This window comes from Panulirus ornatus, chromosome 11, assembly GCF_036320965.1.
Source record: "Panulirus ornatus isolate Po-2019 chromosome 11, ASM3632096v1, whole genome shotgun sequence".
Lineage (NCBI taxonomy): Eukaryota > Metazoa > Arthropoda > Malacostraca > Decapoda > Palinuridae > Panulirus > Panulirus ornatus.
Genome location: NC_092234.1, coordinates 41,241,085 through 41,266,903, shown reverse-complemented (window position 1 = coordinate 41,266,903; position 25,819 = coordinate 41,241,085). Strand labels below are relative to the sequence as shown.

General features: G+C 41.5%; 1 protein-coding gene across 1 annotated transcript in view; it reads left to right on the top strand.

Annotated features, from left to right (window-relative positions):
* Dscam1 (Down syndrome cell adhesion molecule 1) overlaps positions 1 to 25,819 on the top strand; it is a 1,447,516-nt gene that overhangs the window by 746,283 nt on the left and 675,414 nt on the right. Inside the window, exon 15 of the mRNA XM_071666240.1 lies at positions 12,318 to 12,605. Coding sequence (XP_071522341.1) covers positions 12,318 to 12,605 — 288 coding nt within the window. The remainder of the gene's footprint in view (positions 1 to 12,317; positions 12,606 to 25,819) is intronic.

Here is a 25,819-nt window from a genome sequence, read left to right as displayed (position 1 = left end):
CTTACTTCAAATTACAGAGCCTCCATTAATAATGCCTGTGGATTTTGGTGACTTTCAAGTGTATGAGGGTGACTCAGTCCAAGCAAGTTGCATGGCACGTAAAGGTGACTTGCCAATGACCTTCCTGTGGCGTTTTCGGGGTTTCCTTGTGAGTCCATCAGCAGATGTGCAAATTGTGAATCTTGGACAGAGGAACAGTTTGCTTTCCATTAGTAGTGTGGAAGCACGCCATCAAGGTGTATACGTATGTGAAGTTACAAATGCCGCTGGAATTGCACAATATGCTACAGAACTCAGAGTCAATGGTATTGGCTCATTGATAAGTTATTAGGTTGCACATAGAAGAGTCTAGAAATATGTTAGAAACTATTTTGCAAGCCACACCTTATTTTCAGTGCCCTTATTATACACCTTAGTACCCTCTGTAAATTGGCATTGCATATTAGAGGCCTCCTTTTACAATCCTTTTGTTTTTTAATTTTCAGAATCACCTCAGCTTTTACCAATTGACTTTGGCTCTGATAAGTTTTATGAAGGAGATCTTGCACAGGCCAATTGTGTGCTGCGTAAAGGTGACTTGCCTGTGATATTCCAATGGATTTTCAATGACAAACCTCTTGTGGCCTCTGACAGTCTTGAAATTTTGAATGTAGGAGGAAGAACAAGTCTCTTAACTATCAATCCCATTCAGGGTTATCACCAGGGAAATTTTACCTGTATTGCCACAAACAAAGCAGGAAGGACCCATGTGGAAGCATCAATAAATGTTAATGGTATACAAGTCATCTTAAAAGGATATGATGGATGAATGGTACTTCTCTGTTTTTTGTTGGCTTAGGCTTCTTTGCCATACTAGCGAATTTTGGGTTTTGCTTCTCTCTGTTCCTTTGGGTTGTTATGAAACTTTTGCCTTCCTAACCAAAATTGCAAACCACATTTTCTTACAGAACCTCCACAAGTAACACCCATAGACTTTGGGGAACCTACCTTCTTTGAGGGAGATTTGGCTCAGGCCACGTGTGTACTCCGAACGGGTGATCGTCCTGTGAACTTCACGTGGATGTTTAATGGACTAGAATTGATTCATACAGATGACATACAGGTCCTTAATGTTGGTAGCAGGACCAGTATCCTGACCCTTGATCCTGTGCAGGCACATCACCAAGGAACATTCAGTTGCAGGGCCACTAATGCAGCTGGCATGACTGAAGTAGAAGCCAAGCTGATTGTCAATGGTACAGAGAAAAATCATTCTGGAGATCATTTGTGTTGGGTACTTAACTAATTTATCTTCAGGAGTCAGCTTTAAGGGCTTTATAGTAACTCAGTTTGATTATCTCCCTGTTCCTACTGCAATATTGTGAAGGACAAATGCAAAAGAAATGATTAAGATGATAGTTTGTTTTTCTTCCAGAACCTCCTGAACTATTACCCATAGAATTTGGCTTGGATGCTTTTTATGAGGGTGACTTAGCCCAAGCCAGCTGTAGGCTTCGAAAGGGTGATCGTCCAATAACAATTCGGTGGTTGTTTAATGGTGAAGAATTAGTAAATGCGGAAGATACTCAAATAAACACTCTAGGTGGGGCAGCTAGCATCTTGACACTAGATCCTGTTCGGGCATATCATCAAGGCAACTATAGCTGTAGTGCTTCTAATGATGCTGGAGTTACTCAAGTGGAAGCAACTGTTATAGTTAATGGTACACTGTGGATCATTGTGGAAATCGTGTATGTGGGATATTGGTACTGATCTATTTAGAATGTGGATTCTCTGCTTTTTAAGAAATACTGGGTGCTGCCTTCTCCCTGTTCCTCATGTATTTATAATGTTACAGACACACACACACACACACACACACACACACACACACACACACACACACACACATTTAAGAAACCTCATTCAGTGAGAGACTGAACTCAGTCTTAGGCAAAATGGAAAGCTATGTGGATTGATTATATTTTGGACTACCAGAAAGTATTTGACATTCTACCATATGGGAGACTGATTAAGAAGCTGGATCACCAGGCAGGAATAAAGGAGAAACTATTTTGATGGATTGAGGATTATCTCAGTGGAAGGGGACAGATAACATAAGTTAGAGAAGCCTTCTCCTAATGGGTCAAGGTGACCAGCTGAGTCCCACAGGGTTCTACTCTGGGACCATTACTCTTGACCTTTGTAAATGACTTGCATAAGTGAATGGATCCCTACCTGAATATGTCTGCAGATGATGCATTGGTCAATGGAAGTGGAAAGTAAGGAGGATTGTATTAAAGTCCATGGGGACCTTAACTAACTCCAAAGTTGGTCTGAGACATGGTTGATGAAATTCATTCTGGGCAAATGTATAATATAATGAGGATGGGACAGTGGAAGAAGCCCTTAATATGATTATTATCCACCAGGAAGTAAACTTCAGATTTCTGTGCATAAGGGAAGGACTTAGGTGTTGACATCATCCCAACCTGTTGGTAGAATTCCTCATTAAAAGAATAGTTAAGGAGACAAGCTGCTTGCTAGTAAATATCCATTCAAACTCACCTCTCAATTGACTTGACCCTCAACCCTACTGTACCTAATAACCTTGCTCTTATTCACATTTACTCTTAACTTTCTTCTTCCACACACTTTACCAAACTCAGTCACCAGCTTCTGCAGTTTCTCACATGAATCAGCCACCAGCACTGTATCATCAGCGAACAACAACTGACTCACTTCCCAAGCTCTCTCATCCCCAAACGACTTCATACTTGCCCCTCTTTCCAAAACTCTTGCATTTACCTCCCTAACAACCCCATCCATAAACAAATTAAACAACCATGGAGACATCATACACCCCTGCCGCAAACCTACATTCACTGAGAACCAATCACTCTCCTCTCTTCCTACACGTACACATGCCTTACATCCTCGATAAAAACTTTTCACTGCTTCTAACAACTTTCCTCCCACACCATATATTCTTAATACCTTCCACAGAGCATCTCTATCAACTCTATCATATGCCTTCTCCAGATCCATAAATGCTACATACAAATCCATTTGCTTTTCTAAGTATTTCTCACATACATTCTTCAAAGCAAACACCTGATCCACACATCCTCTACCACTTCTGAAACCACACTGCTCTTCCCCAATCTGATGCTCTGTACATGCCTTCACCCTCTCAATCAATACCCTCCCATATAATTTACCAGGAATACTCAACAAACTTATACCTCTGTAATTTGAGCACTCACTCTTATCCCCTTTGCCTTTGTACAATGGCACTATGCACGCATTCCGCCAATCCTCAGGCACCTCACCATGAGTCATACATACATTAAATAACCTTACCAACCAGTCAACAATACAGTCACCCCTTTTTTGATAAATTCCACTGCAATACCATCCAAACCTGCTGCCTTGCCGGCTTTCATCTTCCGCAAAGCTTTCACTACCTCTTCTCTGTTTACCAAATCATTTTCCCTAACCCTCTCACTTTGCACACCACCTCGACCAAAACACCCTATATCTGCCACTCTATCATCAAACACATTCAACAAACCTTCAAAATACTCACTCCATCTCCTCACATCACCACTACTTGTTATCACCTCCCCATTTGCGCCCTTCACTGGAGTTCCCATTTGCTCCCTTGTCTTATGCACTTTATTTACCTCCTTCCAGAACATCTTTTTATTCTCCCTAAAATTTAATGATGCTCTCTCACCCCAACTCTCATTTGCCCTTTTTTTTACCTCTTGCACCATTCTCTTGACCTCCTGTCTTTTTCTTTTATACATCTCCCACTCAATTGCATTTTTTCCCTGCAAAAATCGTCCAAATGCCTCTCTCTTCTCTTTCACTAATACTCTTACTTCTTCATCCCACCACTCACTACCCTTTCTAATCAACCCACCTCCCACTCTTCTCACGCCACAAGCATCTTTTGCGCAATGCATCACTGATTCCCTAAATACATCCCATTCCTCCCCCACTCCCCTTACTTCCATTGTTCTCACCTTTTTCCATTCTGTACTCAGTCTCTCCTGGTACTTCCTCACACAGGTCTCCTTCCCAAGCTCACTTACTCTCACCACCCTCTTCACCCCAACATTCACTCTTCTTTTCTGAAAACCCATACAAATCTTCACCTTAGCCTCCACAAGATAATGATCAGACATATATATATATATATATATATATATATATATATATATATATATATATATATATATATATATATATATATATATATATTTTTTTTTTTTTTTTCTTTCCCCACATATTCACTTTATCTCGTGTAAGCAAGGTAGCGTTAAGAACAGAGGACTGGGCCTTACAGGGAATATCCTCACTTGACCCTCTTCTCTGTTCTTCCTTTTGGAAACTTAAAAAAAGGGAGGGGAGGATTTCCAGTCCCCCGCTCCCATATATATATATATATATATATATATATATATATATATATATATATATATATATATATATATATATATATATATTATTATTATTATTATTATTATTATTATTATTATTATTATTATCATTATTATTATACTTTGTCGCTATCTCCCGCATTAGCAAGGTAGCGCAAGGAAACAGATGAAAGAATGGCCTAACCCATCCACATACACATGTATATACATACACGTCCACACATGCACATATACATACCTATACATCTCAACATATACATATATATACACACACAGACATATAGATATATACACATGTACATAATTCATACTGTTTGCCCTCATTCATTCCAGTCGCCACCCTGCCACACATGAAATGAAAACCACCTCCCACTGCATGTGTGCGAGGTAATGCTAGGAAAAGACAACAAAGGCCACATTCGTTCACACTCAGTCTCTAGTTGCATGTATAATGCACCGAAACCACAGCTCCCTTTCCATATCCAGGCCTTACAAAACTTTCCATGGTTTACCCCAGATGCTTCACATGCCCTGGTTCAATCCATTGACAGCACGTTGACACCAGTATACCACATCGTTCCAATTCACTCTATTCCTTGCACGCCTTTTATCCTCCTGTATGTTCAGGCCCCGATCACTCAAAATCTTTTTCACTCCATCTTTCCACCTCCAATTTGGTCTCCCACTTCTCCTCGTTCCCTCCACCTCTGACACATATATCCTCTTTGTCAATCTTTCCTCACTCATTCTCTCAATGTGACCAAACCATTTTAAAACACCCTCTTCTGCTCTCTCAACCACACTCTTTTCATTACCTAACATCTCTCTTACCCTTTCATTACTTACTCAATCAAACCACCTCACACCACATATTGTCCTCTAACATCTTATTTCCAGCATGTCCACCCTCCTCTGCACAACTCTATCTATAGCCCATGCCTCATAACCATGTAACATTGTTGGAACCACTATTCCTTCAAACATACCCATTTTTGCTTTCTGAGATAATGTTCTCAGCTTCCACACATTTTTCAACACTCCCAGAACTTTCGCCCCCTCCCCCACCCTATGATTCGCTTCAGCTTCCACGGTTCCATCCACTGCCAAATCCACTCCCAGATATCTAAAACACTTTACTTCCTCCAGTTTTTCTCCATTCAAACTTACCTCCCAATTGACTTGTCCCTCAGCCTTACTGTACCTAATAACCTTACGCTTATTCACATTTACTCTCAGCTTTCTTCTTTCGCACACTCTACCAAACTCAGTCACCAGCTTCTGCAGTTTTTCACCTGAATCAGCCACCAGCACTGTATCATCAGCGAACAACAACTGACTCACTTCCCAAGCTCTCTCATCCACAACAGACTGCATACTTGCCCCTTTTTCTAAAACTCTTGCATTCACCTCCTAACAACCCCATCCATAAACAAGTTATACAACCATGGAGACATCACACACCCCTGCCACAAACCAACATTCACTGAGAACCAATCACTTTTCTCTCTTCCTACACATACTCATGCCTTACATCCTCTATAAAAACTTTTCACTGCTTCTAACAACTTACCTCCTACACCATATATTCTTAATACCTTCCACAGAGCATCTCTATCAACTCTATCATGTGCTTTCCCCAGATCCATAATTGCTACATACAAATCCATTTGGTTTTCTAAGTATTTCTCACTTACATTTTTCAAAGCAAACACCTAATCCACACATCCTCTACCACTTCTGAAATCACAATGCTCTTCCCCAATCTGATGCTCTGTACATGCCTTCACCCTCTCAATCAATACCCTCCCATATAATTTACCAGGAATACTCAACAAACTTATACCTCTGTAATTTGAGCACTCACTCTTATCCCCTTTGCCTTTGTACAATGGCACTATGCACGCATTCCGCCAATCCTCAGGCACCTCACCATGAGTCATACATACATTAAATAACCTTACCAACCAGTCAATAATACAGTCACCCCCTTTTTTAATAAATTCCACTGCAATACCATCCAAACCTGCTGTCTTGCCAGCTTTCGTCTTCCGCAAAGCTTTTACTACCTCTTCTCTGTTTACCAAATCATTTTCCCTCACCCTCTCACTTTGCACACCACCTCAACCAAAACACCCTATATCTGCCACTCTATCATCAAACACATTCAACAAACCTTCAAAATACTCACTCCATCTCCTTCTGCTATATAATATATATGTGATGTGAGAAGGAGATGGAGCGAGTATTTTGAAGGTTTGTTGAATGTGAGAAATTCACTGAGAACCAATCGCTTTCCTCTCTTCCTACACATACACATGCCTTGCATCCTCGATAAAAACTTTTCACTGCTTCTTACAATTTGCCTCCCACACCATATATTCTTAATACCTTCCACAGAGCATCTTTATCAACTCTATCATATGAGTTCTCCACATCCATAAATGCTACATACAAGTCCATTTGCTTTTCTAAGTATTTCTCACATACATTCTTCAAAGCAAACACCTGATCCACACATCCTCTACCACTTCTGAAACCATTTTGTTCTTCCCCAATCTGATGCTCTGTACATGCCTTCACCCTCTCAATCAATACCCTCCCGTATAATTTTCCAGGAATACTCAACAAACTTATACTTCTGTAATTTGAGCACTCACTCTTATCCCCTTTGCCTTTGTACAATGGCACTATGCAAGCATTCCGCCAGTCCTCAGGCACCTCACCATGAGTCATACATACATTAAATAACCTTACCAACCAGTCAACAATACAGTCACCCCCTTTTTAAACAAATTCCACTGCAATACCATCCAAACCCGCTGCCTTGCCGGCTTCCATCTTCCGCAAAGCTTTTACTACCTCTTCTCTGTTTACCAAATTTTTTCCCTAACCCTTTCACTTTGCACACCACCTCGACCAAAACACCCTATATCTGCCACTCTATCATCAAACACATCCAACAAACCTTCAAAATACTCACTCCATCTCCTTCTTACATCACCACTACTTGTTATCACCTCCCCATTAGCCCCCTTCACTGAAGTCTTACGCACTTTATCTACCTCCTTCCAAAACATCTTTTTCTTCTCCCTAAAATTTAATGATACTCTCTCAGCCCAACTCTCATTTGTCCTCTTTTTCACCTTTTGCACCTTTCTCTTGACCTCCTGCCCCATTCTTTTATACACCTCCCACTCATTTGCATTATTTCCCTGCAAAATTTGTCCAAATGCCTCTCTCTTCTCTTTCACTAACAATCTTACTCGTTCATATATATATATATGTATATATATATATATATATATATATATATATATATATATATATATATATATATATATATATATATATATTATCCCTGGGGATAGGGGAGAAAGAATACTTCCCACGTATTCCCTGCGTGTCGTAGAAGGTGACTAAAAGGGGAGGGAGCGGGTGGCTGGAAATCCTCCCCTCTCGTTTTTTTTTTTTTTTTAAAGAAGGAACAGAGAAAGGGGCCAGGTGAGGATGTTCCCTCAATGGCCCCGTCCTCTGTTCTTAACGCTACCTCGCTAACGCGGGAAATGGCGAATAGTTTGAAGAAAAGAAGAAAAGAATATATATATATATATATATATATATATATATATATATATATATATATATATATATATATATATATATATATATATATTGGATTACGTGTTAATTGACAGGCGCGCGAAAGAGAGACTTTTGGATGTTAATGTGCTGAGAGGTGCAACTGGAGGGATGTCTGATCATTATCTTGTGGATACGAAGGTGAAGATTTGTATGGGTTTTCAGAAAAGACGAGAGAATGTTGGGGTGAAGAGGGTGGTGAGAGTAAGTGAGCTTGGGAAGGAGACTTGTGTGAGGAAGTACTAGGAGAGACTGAGTACAGAATGGAAAAAAGGTGAGAACAAAGGAGGTAAGGGGAGTGGGGGAGGAATGGGATGTATTTAGGGAAGCAGTGATGGCTTGCGCAAAAGATAATTGCGGCATGAGAAGCGTGGGAGGTGGGTTGATTAGAAAGGGTAGTGAGTGGTGGGATGAAGAAGTAAGATTATTAGTGAAAGAGAAGAGAGAAGCATTTGGATGATTTTTGCAGGGAAAAAATGCAAATGAGTGGGAGATGTATAAAAGAATGAGGCAGGAGGTCAAAAGAATGGTGCAAGAGGTGAAAAAGAGGGTAAATGAGAGTTGGGGTGAGAGAGTATCATTAAATTTTAGGGAGAATAAAAAGATGTTTTGGAAGGAGGTAAATAAAGTGCGTAAGACAAGGGTGCAAATGGGAACTTCAGTGAAGGGGGCTAATGGGAAGGTGATAACAAGTAGTGGTGATGTGAGAAGGAGATGGAGTGAGTATTTTGAAGGTTTGTTGAATATGTTTGTTGATAGAGTGGCAGATACAGGGTGCTTTGGTCGAAGTGGTGTGTAAAGTAAGAGGGTTAGGGAAAATGATTTGGTAAACAGAGAAGAGGTAGAGATGAGGTAGTAAATGCTTTGCGGAAGATGAAAGCTGGCAAGGCAGCAGGTTTGGATGGTACTGCAGTGGAATTTATTAAAAAAGGGGGTGACTGTATTGTTGACTGGTTGGTAAGGTTATCTAATGTATGTATGATTCATGGTGAGGTGCCTGAGGATTGGCAGAATGCTTGCATAGTGCCATTGTGCAAAGGCAAAGGGGATAAGAGTGAGTGCTCAAATTACAGAGGTATAAGTTTGCTGAGTATTCCTGGTAAATTATATGGGAGGGTATTGATTGAGAGGGTGAAGGCATGTACAGAGCATCAGATTGGGGAAGAGCAGTGTGGTTTCAGAAGTGGTAGAGGATGTGTGGATCAGGTGTTTGCTTTGAAGAATGTATGTGAGAAATACTTAGAAAAGCAAATGGATTTGTATGTAGCATTTATGGATCTTGAGAAGGCATATGATAGAGTTGATAGAGATGCTCTGTGGAAGCTATTAAGAATATATGGTGTGGGAGGCAAGTTGTTAGAAGCAGTGAAAAGTTTTTATCGAGGATGTAAGGCATGTGTACGTGTAGGAAGAGAGGAGAGTGATTGGTTCTCAGTGAATGTAGGTTTGCGGCAGGGGTGTATGATGTCTCCATGGTTGTTTAATTTGTTTATGGATGGGGTTGTTAGGGAGGTAAATGCAAGAGTTTTGGAAAGAGGGGCAAGTATGAAGTCTGTTGGGGATGAGAGAGCTTGGGAAGTGAGTCAGTTGTTGTTCGCTGATGATACAGCGCTGGTGGCTGATTCATGTGAGAAACTGCAGAAGCTGGTGACTGAGTTTGGTAAAGTGTGTGGAAGAAGAAAGTTAAGAGTAAATGTGAATAAGAGCAAGGTTATTAGGTACAGTAGGGTTGAGGGTCAAGTCAATTGAGAGGTGAGTTTGAATGGAGAAAAACTGGAGGAAGTGAAGTGTTTTAGATATCTAGGAGTGGATCTGGCAGCGGATGGAACCATGGAAGCGGAAGTGGATCATAGGGTGGGGGAGGGGGCGAAAATTCTGGGAGCCTTGAAGAATGTGTGGAAGTCGAGAACATTATCTCGGAAAGCAAAAATGGGTATGTTTGAAGGAATAGTGGTTCCAACAATGTTGTATGGTTGCGAGGCGTGGGCTATAGATAGAGTTGTGCGCAGGAGGATGGATGTGCTGGAAATGAGATGTTTGAGGACAATGTGTGGTGTGAGGTGGTTTGATCGAGTGAGTAACGTAAGGGTAAGAGAGATGTGTGGAAATAAAAAGAGCGTGGTTGAGAGAGCAGAAGAGGGTGTTTTGAAGTGGTTTGGGCACATGGAGAGAATGAGTGAGGAAAGATTGACCAAGAGGATATATGTGTCGGAGGTGGAGGGAACGAGGAGAAGAGGGAGACCAAATTGGAGGTGGAAAGATGGAGTGAAAAAGATTTTGTGTGATCGGGGCCTGAACATGCAGGAGGGTGAAAGGAGGGCAAGGAATAGAGTGATTTGGAGCGATGTGGTATACCGGGGTTGACGTGCTGTCAGTGGATTGAATCAAGGCATGTGAAGCGTCTGGGGTAAACCATGGAAAGCTGTGTAGGTATGTATATTTGCGTGTGTGGACGTATGTATATACATGTGTATGGGGGGGGGTTGGGCCATTTCTTTCGTCTGTTTCCTTGCGCTACCTCGCAAATGTGGGAGACAGCGACAAAGTATAATAAAAAAAAAATATATATATATATATATATATATATATATATATATATATATATATATATATATATATTGTTGAGTATTCCTGGTAAATTATATGGGAGGGTATTGATTGAGAGGGTGAAGGCATGTACAGAGCATCAGATTGGGGAAGAGCAGTGTGGTTTCAGAAGTGGTAGAGGATGTGTGGATTAGGTGTTTGCTTTGAAGAATGTATGTGAGAAATACTTAGAAAAGCAAATGGATTTGTATGTAGCATTTATGGATCTGGAGAAGGCATATGATAGAGTTGATAGAGATGCTCTGTGGAAGGTATTAAGAATATATGGTGTGGGAGGCAAGTTGTTAGAAGCAGTGAAAAGTTTTTATCGAGGATGTAAGGCATGTGTACGTGTAGGAAGAGAGGAAAGTGATTGGTTCTCAGTGAATGTAGGTTTGCGGCAGGGGTGTGTGATGTCTCCATGGTTGTTTAATTTGTTTATGGATGGGGTTGTTAGGGAGGTAAATGCAAGAGTCTTGGAAAGAGGGGCAAGTATGAAGTCTGTTGGGGATGAGAGAGCTTGGGAAGTGAGTCAGTTGTTGTTCGCTGATGATACAGCGCTGGTGGCGGATTCATGTGAGAAACTGCAGAAGCTGGTGACGGAGTTTGGTAAAGTGTGTGGAAGAAGAAAGTTAAGAGTAAATGTGAATAAGAGCAAGGTTATTAGGTACAGTAGGGTTCAGGGTCAAGTCAATTGGGAGGTGAGTTTGAATGGAGAAAAACTGGAGGAAGTGAAGTGTTTTAGATATCTGGGAGTGGATCTGTCAGCGGATGGAACCATGGAAGCGGAAGTGGATCATAGGGTGGGGGAGGGGGCGAAAATTTTGGGAGCCTTGAAAAATGTGTGGAAGTCGAGAACATTATCCCGGAAAGCAAAAATGGGTATGTTTGAAGGAATAGTGGTTCCAACAATGTTGTATGGTTGCGAGGCGTGGGCTATGGATAGAGTTGTTCGCAGGAGGATGGATGTGCTGGAAATGAGATGTTTGAGGACAATGTGTGGTGTGAGGTGGTTTGATCGAGTAAGTAACGTAAGGGTAAGAGAGATGTGTGGAAATAAAAAGAGCGTGGTTGAGAGAGCAGAAGAGGGTGTTTTGAAATGGTTTGAGCACATGGAGAGAATGAGTGAGGAAAGATTGACCAAGAGGATATATGTGTCGGAGGTGGAGGGAACGAGGAGAAGAGGGAGACCAAATTGGAGGTGGAAAGATGGAGTGAAAAGGATTTTGTGTGATCGGGGCCTGAACATGCAGGAGGGTGAAAGGAGGGCAAGGAATAGAGTGAATTGGAGCGATGTGGTATACAGGGGTTGACGTGCTGTCAGTGGATTGAATCAGGGCATGTGAAGCGTCCGGGGTAAACCATGGAAAGCTGTGTAGGTATGTATATTTGCGTGTGTGGACGTGTGTATGTACATGTGTATGGGGGGGGTTGGGCCATTTCTTTCGTCTGTTTCCTTGCGCTACCTCGCAAACGCGGGAAACAGCGACGAGGTATAAAAAAAAAAAAAAATAATATATGTATATATATATATATATATATATATATATATATATATATATATATATATATATATATATATATACTCACATATTCAGAGTAGAATGGCATATGTGGAATGGAAATGTACCAGAAATTCACTACAAAATTTGTATTATCTTACAGAACCACCGCAAATTTTGCCCATAGACTTTGCATCTGAAGCTTTTTATGAGGGTGACTTGGCTCAGGCTAATTGTGTCCTCCGGAAAGGTGACAGTCCCCTCACTATCACATGGATATTTAATGGTGCAAAGCTTGACAACACAGATGACACTCAAATCGTTAGTGTGGGGTCCAGGACCAGCATCTTGACTCTTGACCCTGTTCAGGCACATCATCAAGGCAGCTATATCTGCATTGCTGAAAATGCTGCTGGAAGTGCCCAAGTAGAGGCAAACTTGATTGTAAATGGTACACAGAGGGTTGTAATACAGCTAATGAATATGGGATTACTAAATGGGTAGCTATTATGAGATGGCTTTTAGGCTTAAAGGGCATAAAGCTTATTTCATCTCCCTGTTCCTCCACAATTAGAAGAATGTGACATTCACTTTGAAAGCCATAGGAAAAAATCACATTCTCTCCAGTGTACTTATATATGATACTTTAATTATACTAAAGAAGCTTTTCAGAGGTTAACTTGTGTGGATAAACTGAAACTTTAGATTGAAGACTGCTTAGGAAATTTGATATCAGTCCTGTCATGACCTTTGCTATTAATTTGAATTATGGTGTTCTTATAGTATTCAGAAAGCCAACCACATCTGCCAGGTGGGACCATAAGTGAATGATTTTAGTGATGTGTGTGTATCTATGTGGGGAGAGTGAGGGGCATTTGAGCAGTAAGTGTTTGGTGTCTTCACTGTAGTAGTTGCATCATAGGCATGAAGGGCTTTGGGATGTGTTGAATCAATGTTTGTATTGTTGCAGGGATTGCCGATGTCCTTGGCATAAATGGGATGGTGTGATGCAAGTATGTTTTAGGAGTTTGGTTTAAGTTAGGTGTAAGTCTGGTGCGAAGGTGTTTAAGACTGAATTGGGAGGATGGTTGTTTTGTGCTTGTTGGGTCATTTCAGTGTTTGTGTTTTATCATTGTTGTCTTTATTGGGGGTTAGGCTTTTTGTTTCTACTTGGAGGTTGGTCGTTAGTTATAGAGTGGTTTAGATGGAAGGGATCCAGTACTGTTGCAGAGAAATGAGTGTTGTGCATGTTGAGGTGGGATTTATAAGAAGGATCTTTGTTTCATTGTTTAGATGTTGATTGTGTGTGGTTGATAACCAGCTAGTGATTGCCGTGAGTACTCTATTTGGTGTATTATGCAGGCTTATTTTCTTTATCTTTTGACTGCTTAGACAACCAGGCAGGGGAGGCATAGTTTAGAGTGTATTAGATGAATTGTTTGTAGAGGATCCCAAGGGATTCTTTTTCTCAACCAAAGCTGATGCCAGTTAGTATTTTGATGGCATTTAGTTTGTTGCTTTTGTGTTGATGTGTTTGGTGTGGGAAGTTAATGTCTTGTTGTGTGTATTGCATGTGATACCTTGAATGTTTAGTGTTTTGCTCATTTGGAGTGACTTCCTAAACAAGGTTACTGGAAGATGTAGGTTGGATTCATGTTTGTCTTGGGTTAAAAAGGTAATTGAAGACTTATGTGGAGATGCTGAAATTCTGTTATGGTTGAGCTATTACTGATATTAACTGTGAAGTTATCAACATTTGAGAGGTCTTTCATGGTGTGTTTTGCTAGAGGTAATGGAAGGTCATATAGGAAGAGACTGAAGAAGGTTGGATTGATAGCATTTCCTTGGAGAACTCCACTATAAAGATTAGAGGTGAAGCCAAATGTGAGTGACTGGCACTGTGACTAGCTGTGAAGTTGGCCAATTACTTTTTGTCATTGTTATGGAGGGTGGTGTCAAGCATCTCTTGTATGAGGATGTGTTGGGGGATATGTTAAATGATTTGTTTATGTCTGTGGCCTCTAGTATCGTGCAGGAGGGGGTGGTAACTGGTTGAAGATATCATGTATATGTTGTATGAGGTCTGTGTGTAGTGTAGAGGTTGATTGGTTGAGTTTGAAACCATGCTTTCTGGGTGAGAGCAGGATTTTTTGTTTAATTCTGTTGTGGATCAGTTGTACGTAGAGTTGGATACTGGGTGGTTTGGAGGGCTTTAGGATCTATATTATGCTTGCAAGTTTCTAGATGTTAAGGATTTTATTGTTTAGCCAGGAGTGGTTGAACATACCTGTAACAGCTAGGACTGCAACTGTGTCAAAGTGTTTATGTAAAAGGTTGATATATTGTCAGAGCCTGTTGCAGGAGAGTTCTTGAGGATTTAGATTGTATTGATTGTATCATTGGGAATGAGGGATGGGTGAGCAGTCGTTTCTGGATGTATTTTGTGTAGGGTTTTCATGACTTTGCTGTTTAGGGGTGAGGCTGATTTGTGTTTAATTTCTGAGTAGTGTTTAATTTCTGAGTAGTCTTATGAGCATTTTTGTGTGTTCTTTAGGTGAAGGGATGTCAATGGTATGTCAGAAATGGTTCATGAATAAGGACCGAGTTGGTGCAGTAAGTGTAGATCTTCAACCTGCACCAGAATTATTTGCTGTATATCCTGTGGTTCATTTTTTTTTTTAAGGAAAGAATGCTAGTTTGCAATTTGCCTTTTGTTGATTAGGTTAGAGTTTGGATATGTTTCTGAATTCAGCTAATGGTAAGTGGTTTTGCCTGAGCTGGTTTGTTTGTTTTATGAGGTGTGAATATTGTGAGGAGAAGTTTGGGTTGTATTTCTCTCTATGCCCAAGTAGAGGTAAACTTGATAGTGAATGGTACACTGAGGATTGTAATACAGCTAATGAATATTGGATTACTAATTATGGTACACTGAGGATTGTAATACAGCTAATGAATATTGGATTACTAATTGAGTTGCTGATATGAGATGACTTTTAAAGTAAGGGTAACCTGAAACTTTTGAATAAAGGCTCTTTAGTAACTTTGCTATTGTGTCTATCATGGACTTTGATATTGATTAGATCATTTCATCAAATATAAAGTAGTGATATCGTAAATGTGGAGAGATGACATCCTAACTCCCAGGCATTTATTAGATCTGGACGCAACACAACTTTGAGATTCATTCCTGTGACATATACATAGCTCATGTATACTCGTAGATACATATACAGTACACATATGTACACATAAAGTTAAAGGTGTTGCTGACTCTGCCTGCTAGTGGATACACCATGAATGAGAAGTCATCTTTGGCAAGAATGTATTATCTTCAGTGGATGGTTAGGAGTACAGTTTTTATAAAGACCTTTTCATGAGCTTTAGAGGCATCCATCATTACCCTGCTCTAGCATAGAGTGCAGCCTTTAAGTTGCAGAAGCCCCTTTGAAGGGGTCTTGGGATCGTATAACTAAGTAATGAAAAACTCAGTTAGGACTGAGAAATTATGAGATTTGCAGATTCCTCAAAAATTATTCTAGATTTTGTCCAGAAGCTTCAGAATACACGTAAGACAGAAACTGCAAATAATATGAAAATATTCAAGTGCTTATCAGTACAATAGGATATGGTTCTACCAGAATTGTGATTGATATTAAAACCCAGTGTGTGGAAAAAAAATCACAAGCTGCCACCTATCTATCTATATCTATGATGGCCATTCTCTCTGGGAACTCCTATCAAGTGGGTGTCTCTTGGAACTCCTATCAAGTGGGTGACCATGGTGAAAGAGTCTCCACTTATCTGTGTCCTTACATTCCTCCATCACATACCCATATTCCATTATTCTTGAAAGTGTTCACCATCTTGAGTTGGTCAACTGTATTTTGTAGCCATTGCCACTCCAAGTTACAGTGCTTTGATAGCCCCTATGCCAAGCTTTACATGACCATTTGTTTAACATATACATAGCCTGTGTATAGGTAATAAGGTGGCAAGGAGACATTAGCTGTTAATGATGATTTAATTCTCAATGTTTTGATAGTTCTCTTCCTCAGGAGAATATGACACAGTTGTGTCTTACATGGGGTTGTATACAATGCAGTTGGATCATATTCTTGGTTGCTGTGGTGCAGCTGTCCCTGATTGGTCAGTTTCTCTTGCCTGACTGCTGGCATTCTACCAAGCTCCACTGTAACCCACCTGTAAGTCTCTGCTGCTGTGTTGCTGTTGTCCTATAGTAGTGGTTAGCGTTCCTGACTGTGACACATTCACAGATAGGTTTGAATCTTGGTTGTGGCAGTCGGTTCACAGTCAACCTAGCTGTTCTTCCACCATTAAGGGTTGGTTGATAAAATGGGTACTTGGGTCAGGCAACTGGAGGGGTGTCTGATCATTATCTTGTGGAGGCAAAAGTGAAGATTTGTAGAGGTTTTCAGAAAAGAAGAGAGAATGTTGAGGAGAAGAGAGTGGTGAGAGTAAGTGAGCTTGGGAAGAAGACTTGTGTGAGGAAGTACCAGGAGAGACCGAGTACAGAATGGAAAAAGGTGAAAACAAAGGACGTAAGGGGAGTGGGGGAGGAATGGGATGTATTTAGGGAAGCAGTGATGGCTTGCGCAAAAGATGCTCGTGGCATGAGAAGCGTGGAAGGTGGGCAAATTAGAAAGGGTAGTGAGTGGTGGGATGAAGAAGTAAGATTATTAGTGAAAGAGAAGAGAGAGGCATTTGGACGATTCTTGCTGGGAAATAATGCAAGTGAGTGGGAGATGTATAAAAGAAAGAGGCAGGAAGTCAAGAGAAAGGTGCAAGAGGTGAAAAAGAGGGCAAATGAGAGTTGGGGGTAAGAGAGTATCATTAAATTTTAGGGAGAATAAAAACATGTTTTAGAAGTAGGTAAATAAAGTGCGTAAGACAAGGGAATTAATGGGAACTTCAGTGAAGGGGCAAATGGGGAGGTGATAACAAGTAGTGGTGATGTGAGAAGGAGATGGAGTGAGTATTTTGAAGGTTTGTTGAATGTGTTTGATGATAGAGTGGCAGATATATGGTGTTTTGGTCGAGGTGGTGTGCAAAGTGAGAGAGTGGCAGATATAGGGTGTTTTGGTCGAGGTTTTGTGCAAAGTGAGAGGGTTAGGGAGAATGATTTGGTAAAAAGAGGAGAGGCAGTAAAAGTTTTGCGGAAGATGAAAGCCGGCTAGGCAGCGGGTTTGGATGGTATTCCACTGGAATTTATTGAAAAAGGGGGTGACTGTATTGTTGACTGGTTGGTAAGATTATTTGATTTATGTATGACTCATGGTGAGGTGCCTGAGGATTGGCAGAATGCTTGCATAGTGCCATTGTACAAAGGCAAGGGGGATAAAAGTGAGTGCTCAAATTACAGAGGTATAAGTTTGTTGAGTATTCCTCGGAAATTACATGGGAGGGTATTGATTAAGAGGTTGAAGGCATGTACAGAGCATCAGATTGGGGAAGAGCTGTGTGGTTTCAGAAGTGGTAGAGGATGTGTGGATCAGGTGTTTGCTTTGAAGAATATTTGTGAGAAATACTTAGAAAAGCAAATGGATTTGTATGTAACATTTATGGATAGAGTTGATAGAGATGCTCTGTGGAAGGTATTAAGAATATATGGAGTGGGAGGCAAGTTGTTAGAAGCAGTGAAAAGTTTTTATCAAGGATGTAAGGCATGTGTACGTGTAGGAAGAGAGGAAAGTGATTGGTTCTCAGTGAATATTGGTTTGCGGCAGGGGTGCGTGATGTCTCCATGGTTGTTTGATTTGTCTATGGATGGGGTTGTTAGGGAGGTGAATGCAAGAGTTTTGGAAAGAGGGGCAAGTATGCAGTCTGTTGTGGATGAGAGAGCTTGGGAAGTGAGTCAGTTGTTGTTCATTGATGATACAGCACTGGTGGCTGATTCGGGTGAGAAACGGCAGAAGCTGGTGACTGAATTTGGTAAGGTGTGTGAGAGAAGAAGGCTGAGAGTAAATGTGAATAAGAGCAAGGTTATTAGGTACAGTAGGGTTGAGGGACAAGTCAATTGGGAGGTAAGTTTGAATGGATAAAAACTGGAAGTGAAGTGTTTTAGATATCTGGGAGTGGATTTGGTGGCGAATGGAACCATGGAAGCGGAAGTGAATCATAGGATGGGGAAGGGGGCGAATGTTCTGGGAGCATTGAAAAATGTGTGGAAATCAAGAACATTATCTTGGAAAGCAAAAATGGGTATGTTTGAAGGAATAGTGGTTCCAACAATGATATATGGTTGCGAGGCGTGGGCTATTGACAGAGTTGTGCGGAGGAGGGTGGATGTGCTGGAAATGAGATGTTTGAGGACAATATGTGGTGTGAGGTAGTTTGATCGATTAAGTAATGAAAGGATAAGAGAGATGTGTGGTAATAAAAGAGTGTGGTTGAGAGAGCAGAAGAGGGTGTTTTGAAATTTTTTGGTCACATGGAGAGAATTAGTGAGGAAAGATTGACCAAGAGGATATATGTGTCAGAGGTGGAGGGAACAAGAAGTGGGAGACCAAATTGGAGGTGGAAAGATGGAGTGAAAAAGATTTTGAGTGATCAGGGCCTGAACATGCAGGAGGGTGAAAGGCGTGCAAGGAATAGAGTGAATTGGAACGATGTGGTATACCGGGGTCGACGGGCTGTCAATGGATTGAACCAGGGCATGTGAAGTGTCTGGGGTAAACCATGGAAAGTTGTGTGGGGCCTGGATGTGGAAAGGGAGCTGTGGTTTCGGTGCATTATTACATGACAGGTAGAGACCGAGTGTGAACGAATGGGGCCTTTGTTGTCTTTTCCTAGCGCTACCTCACACACATGAGGGGGGAGGGGGTTGTTATTTCATGTGTGGCGAGGTGGCGATGGGAATGAATAGAGGCAGACAGTATGAATTATGTACATGTGTACATATGCATATGTCTGTGTGTGTATATATATGTATACGTTGAGATGTATAGGTATATATATTTGCATGTGTGGACATGTATGTATATATGTATATATGTATATGAGTGGATTGGCCACTCTTTGTCTGTTTCCTGGTGCTGCCTCGCTGTTGCAGGAAACGGCAATCGAGTAGATCCCAGTATACCACATAGTTCCAATTTACTCTATTTCATGCATACTTATGAATCTTTTTCACTCCATCCTTCCACCCTCAATTTGGTCTCTTGCTTCTCCTTGTTCCCTCCACCTCTGACACATATATCCTCTTTGTCAACCTTTCCTCACTCCTTCTCTTTGTGTGTCCAAACCCTTTCCACACACCCTCTTCTGTTCTCTCAACCACACCCTTTTTGTTATCACACATATCTCTTACCCTTTCATCACTTACTCGATCAAACCGCCTCATATCACATATTGTCCTCAAACATTTCATTTTCATCACATCCACCCTCCTCCACACAACCCCATCTGTAGCCTATGCCTTGCAGCCATATAACATTGTTGAGACTACTATTCCTTTCATATACCCATTTTTGCTTCAAGATAACTTTCTATCTTTTCACACATTCTTCATCACTTATTAGGTACAGTAGGGTTGAGGGTCAAGTCAATTGGGAGGTAACTTTGAATGGAGAAAAACTGGAGGAAGTAAAGTGTTTTAGATATCTGGGAGTGGATCTGGCAGCGGATGGAACCATGGAAGCGGAAGTGGATCATAGGGTGGGGGAGGGGGCGAAAATCCTGGGAGCCTTGAAGAATGTGTGGAAGCCGAGAACATTATCTCGGAAAGCAAAAATGGGTATGTTTGAAGGAATAGTGGTTCCAACAATGTTGTATGGTTGCGAGGCGTGGGCTTAGATAGAGTTGTGTGCAGGAGGATGGATGTGCTGGCAATGAGATGTTTGAGGACAATGTGTGGTGTGAGGTGGTTTGATCGAGTAAGTAACGTAAGGGTAAGAGAGATGTGTGGAAATAAAAAGAGCGTGGTTGAGAGAGCAGAAGAGGGTGTTTTGAAATGGTTTGGGCACATGGAGAGAATGAGTGAGGAAAGATTGACCAAGAGGATATATGTGTCGGAGGTGGAGGGAACGAGGAGAAGTGGGAGACCAAATTGGAGGTGGAAAGATGGAGTGAAAAAGATTTTGTGTGATCGGGGCCTGAACATGCAGGAGGGTGAAAGGAGGGCAAGGAATAGAGTGAATTGGATCAATGTGGTATACCGGGGTTGACGTGCTGTCAGTGGATTGAATCTGGGCGTGTGAAGCGTCTGGGGTAAACCATGGAAAGTTGTGTGGGGCCTGGATGTGGAAAGGGAGCTGTGGTTTTGGGCATTATTGCATGACAGCTAGAGACTGAGTGTGAACGAATGGGGCCTTCGTTGTCTTTTCTTAGTGCTACCTTGCACACATGAGGGGGGAGGGGGATGGTATTCCATGTGTGGCGAGGTGGCGATGGGAATGAATAAAGGCAGACAGTGTGAATTGTGTGCATGGGTATATATGTATGTGTCTGTGTGTGTATATATATGTGTACATTGAGATGCGTGTGTAGATGTGTATGTATATACACTGTGTATGGGAGTAGGTTGGGCCATTTCTTTCGTCTGTTTCCTTGCGCTACCTCGCAAACGCGGGAGACAGTGACAAAAAAAAAAATGTATATATATACTTCCCACGTATTCCCTGCGTGTCGTAGAAGGCGACCAAAAGGGGAGGGAGCGGGGGGCTTGAAATCCTCCCTCTCTTTTTTTCTTTTTTTTTCTTTTTTTTTTGATTTTCCAAAAGAAGGAACAGAGAAGGGGGCCACGTGAGGATATTCCGTCAGAGGCCCAGTCCTCTGTTCTTAACGCTATCTTGCTAATGTGGGAAATGGGGAATAGTTTGAAAGAAAGAAAAAAGATATATATAGGGGATTAAGAATACGTCCCACGTATTCCCTGTGTGTCGTAGAAGGAGACTAAAAGGGGAGAGAGCGGTGGGCTGGAAATCCTCCCCTCTCTTTTTTTTTTTTTTTTTCCCAAAGAAGGAACAGAGGGGGCCAAGTGAGGATATTCCAAAAAAGGCCCAGTCCTCTGTTCTTAACGCTACCTCGCTAATGCGGGATATGGCGAATAGTTTAAAAGAAAAGAAAGAATATATATATATATATATATATATATATATATATATATATATATATATATATATATATATATATGTATATATATATATATATATATATATATATATATATATATATATATATATATATATATATATAGAGGTAGTAAAAGCTTTGTGGAAGATGAAAGCCGGCAAGGCAGCAAGTTTGGATGGTATTGCAGTGGAATTTATTAAAAAAGGGGGTGACTGTATTATTGACTGGTTGGTAAGGTTATTTAATGTATGTATGACTCATGGTGAGGTGCCTGAGGATTGGCGGAATGCGTGCATAGTGCCATTGTACAAAGGCAAAGGGGATAAGAGTGAGTGCTCAAATTTCAGAGGTATAAGTTTGTTGAGTATTCCTGGTAAATTATATGGGAGGGTATTGATTGAGAGGGTGAAGGCATGTACAGAGCATCAGATTAGGGAAGAGCAGTGTGGTTTCAGAAGTGGTAAAGGATGTGTGGATCAGGTGTTTGCTTTGAAGAATGTACGTGAGAAATACTTAGAGAAGCAAATGGATTTGTATGTAGCATTTATGGATCTGGAGAAGGCATATGATAGAGTTGATAGAGATGCTCTGTGGAAGGTATTAAGAATATATGATGTGGGAGGCAAGTTGTTAGAAGCAGTGAAAAGTTTTTATCAGGAAGTTGTTAGAAGCAGTGAAAAGTTTTTATCGAGGATGTAAGGCATGTGTACGTGTAGTAAGAGAGGAAAGTGATTGGTTCTCAGTGAATGTAGGTTTGCGGCAGGGGTGTGTGATGTCTCCATGGTTGTTTGATTTGTTTATGGATGGGGTTGTTAGGGAGGTGAATGCAAGAGTTTTGGAAAGAGGGGCAAGTATGAAGTCTGTTGGGGATGAGAGAGCTTGGGAAGTGAGTCAGTTGTTGTTCGCTGATGATACAGCGCTGGTGGCTGATTCATGTGAGAAACTGCAGAAGCTGGTGACTGAGTTTGGTAAAGTGTGTGAAAGAAGAAAGTTAAGAGTAAATGTGAATAAGAGCAAGGTTATTAGGTACAGTAGGGTTGAGGGTCAAGTCAATTGGGAGGTAAGTTTGAATGGAGAAAAACTGGAGGAAGTAAAGTGTTTTAGATATTTGGGAGTGGATCTGGCAGCAGATGGAACCATGGAAGTGGAAGTGAATCATAGGGTGGGGGAGGGGGTGAAAATCCTGGGAGCCTTGAAGAATGTGTGGAAGCCGAGAACATTATCTCGGAAAGCAAAAATGGGTATGTTTGAAGGAATAGTGGTTCCAACAATGTTGTATGGTTGCGAGGCGTGGGCTATGGATAGAGGTGTGCGCAGGAGGGTGGATGTGCTGGAAATGAGATGTTTGAGGACAATGTGTGGTGTGAGGTGGTTTGATCGAGTGAGTAACGTAAGGGTAAGAGAGATGAGTGGAAATAAAAAGAGCGTGGTTGAGAGAGCAGAAGAGGGTGTTTTGAAATGGTTTGGGCACATGGAGAGAATGAATGAGGAAAGATTGACCAAGAGGATATATGCGTCGGAGGTGGAGGGAACGAGGAGAAGTGGGAGACCAAATTGGAGGTGGAAAGATGGAGTGAAAAAGATTTTGTGTGATCAGGTCCTGAACATGCAGGAGGGTGAAAGGAGGGCAAGGAATAGAGTGAATTGGATCGATGTGGTATACCGGGGTTTACGTGTTGTTAGTGGATTGAATCAGGGCATGTGAAGCGTCTGGGGTAAACCATGGAAAGCTGTGTAGGTATGTATATTTGCGTGTGTGGACGTGTATGTATATACATGTGCATGGGGGTAGGTTGGGCCATTTCTTTCATCTGTTTCCTTGCGCTACCTCGCAAACGCGGGAGACAGCAACAAAGCAAAAAAAAAAAAAAAAAAATGTATATATATATATATATTATTTATATTTATTATACTTTGTCGCTGTCTCCCGTGTTTGCGAGGTAGCGCAAGGAAACAGACGAAAGAAATGGCCCAACCCCCCCCCATACACATGTATATACATACGTCCACACACGCAAATATACATACCTACACAGCTTTCCATGGTTTACCCCAGACGCTTCACATGCCCTGCTTCAATCCACTGACAGCACGTCAACCCCGGTATACCACATCGCTCCAATTCACTCTATTCCTTGCCCTCCTTTCACCCTCCTGCATGTTCAGGCCCCGATCACACAAAATCTTTTTCACTCCATCTTTCCACCTCCAATTTGGTCTCCCTCTTCTCCTTGTTCCCTCCACCTCCGACACATATATCCTCTTGGTCAATCTTTCCTCACTCATCCTCTCCATGTGCCCAAACCACTTCAAAACACCCTCTTCTGCTCTCTCAACCACGCTCTTTTTATTTCCACACATCTCTCTTACCCTTACGTTACTCACTCGATCAAACCACCTCACACCACACATTGTCCTCAAACATCTCATTTCCAGCACATCCATCCTCCTGCGCACAACTCTATCCATAGCCCATGCCTCGCAACCATACAACATTGTTGGAACCACTATTCCTTCAAACATACCCATTTTTGCTTTCCGAGATAATGTTCTCGACTTCCACACATTCTTCAAGGCCCCCAGGATTTTCGCCCCCTCCCCCACCCTATCACCCTATGATCCACTTCCGCTTCCATGGTTCCATCTGCTGCCAGATCCACTCCCAGATATCTAAAACACTTCACTTCCTCCAGTTTTTCTCCATTCAAACTCACCTCCCAATTGACTTGACCCTCAACCCTACTGTACCTAATAACCTTGCTCTTATTCACATTTACTCTTAACTTTCTTCTTCCACACACTTTTCCAAACTCAGTCACCAGCTTCTGCAGTTTCTCACATGAATCAGCCACCAGCGCTGTATCATCAGCGAACAACAACTGACTCACTTCCCAAGCTCTCTCATCCCCAACAGACTTCATACTTGCCCCTCTTTCCAAAACTCTTGCATTTACCTCCCTAACAACCCCATCCATAAACAAATTAAACAACCATGGAGACATCACACACCCCTGCCGCAAACCTACATTCACTGAGAACCAATCACTTTCCTCTCTTCCTACACGTATACATGCCTTACATCCTCGATAAAAACTTTTCACTGCTTCTAACAACTTTCCTCCCACACCATATATTCTTAATACCTTCCACAGAGCATCTCTATCAACTCTATCATATGCCTTCTCCAGATCCATAAATGCTACATACAAATCCATTTGCTTTTCTATGTATTTCTCACATACATTCTTCAAAGCAAACACCTGATCCACACATCTTCTACCACTTCTGAAACCACACTGCTCTTCCCCAATCTGATGCTCTGTACATGCCTTCACCCTCTCAATCAATACCCTCCCATATAATTTACCAGGAATACTCAACAAACTTATACCTCTGTAATTTGAGCACTCACTCTTATCCCCTTTGCCTTTGTACAATGGCACTATGCACGCATTCCGCCAATCCTCAGGCACCTCACCATGAGTCATACATACATTAAATAACCTTACCAACCAGTCAATATATATATATATATATATATATATATATATATATATATATATATATATATATATATAAGTAGCATTTATGGATCTGGAGAAGGCATATGATAGAGTTGATAGAGATGCTCTGTGGAAGGTATTAAGAATATATGGTGTGGGAGGCAAGTTGTTAGAAGCAGTGAAAAGTTTTTATCGAGGATGTAAGGCATGTGTACGTGTAGGAAGAGAGGAAAGTGATTGGTTCTCAATGAATGTAGGTTTGCGGCAGGGGTGTGTGATGTCTCCATGGTTGTTTAATTTGTTTATGGATGGGGTTGTTAGGGAGGTAAATGCAAGAGTTTTGGAAAGAGGGGCAAGTATGAAGTCTGTTGGGGATGAGAGAGCTTGGGAAGTGAGTCAGTTGTTGTTCGCTGATGATACAGCGCTGGTGGCTGATTCATGTGAGAAACTGCAGAAGCTGGTGACTGAGTTTGGTAAAGTGTGTGAAAGAAGAAAGTTAAGAGTAAATGTGAATAAGAGCAAGGTTATTAGGTACAGTAGGGTTGAGGGTCAAGTCAGTTGGGACGTAAGTTTGAATGGAGAAAAACTGGAGGAAGTAAAGTGTTTTAGATATCTGAGAGTGGATCTGGCAGCAGATGGAACCATGGAAGCAGAAGTGGATCATAGGGTGGGGGAGGGGGCGAAAATCCTGGGAGCCTTGAAGAATGTGTGGAAGTCGAGAACATTATCTCGGAAGGAAAGCAAAAATGGGTTGTTTGAAGGAATAGTGGTTCCAACAATGTTGTATGGTTGCGAGGCGTGGGCTATGGATAGAGTTGTGCGCAGGAGGATGGATGTGCTGGAAATGAGATGTTTGAGGACAATGTGTGGTGTGAGGTGGTTTGATCGAGTAAGTAATGTAAGGGTAAGAGAGATGTGTGGAAATAAAAAGAGCGTGGTTGAGAGAGCAGAAGAGGGTGTTTTGAAATGGTTTGGGCACATGGAGAGAATGAGTGAGGAAAGATTGACCAAGAGGATATATGCGTCGGAGGTGGAGGGAACGAGGAGAAGTGAGAGACCAAATTGGAGGTGG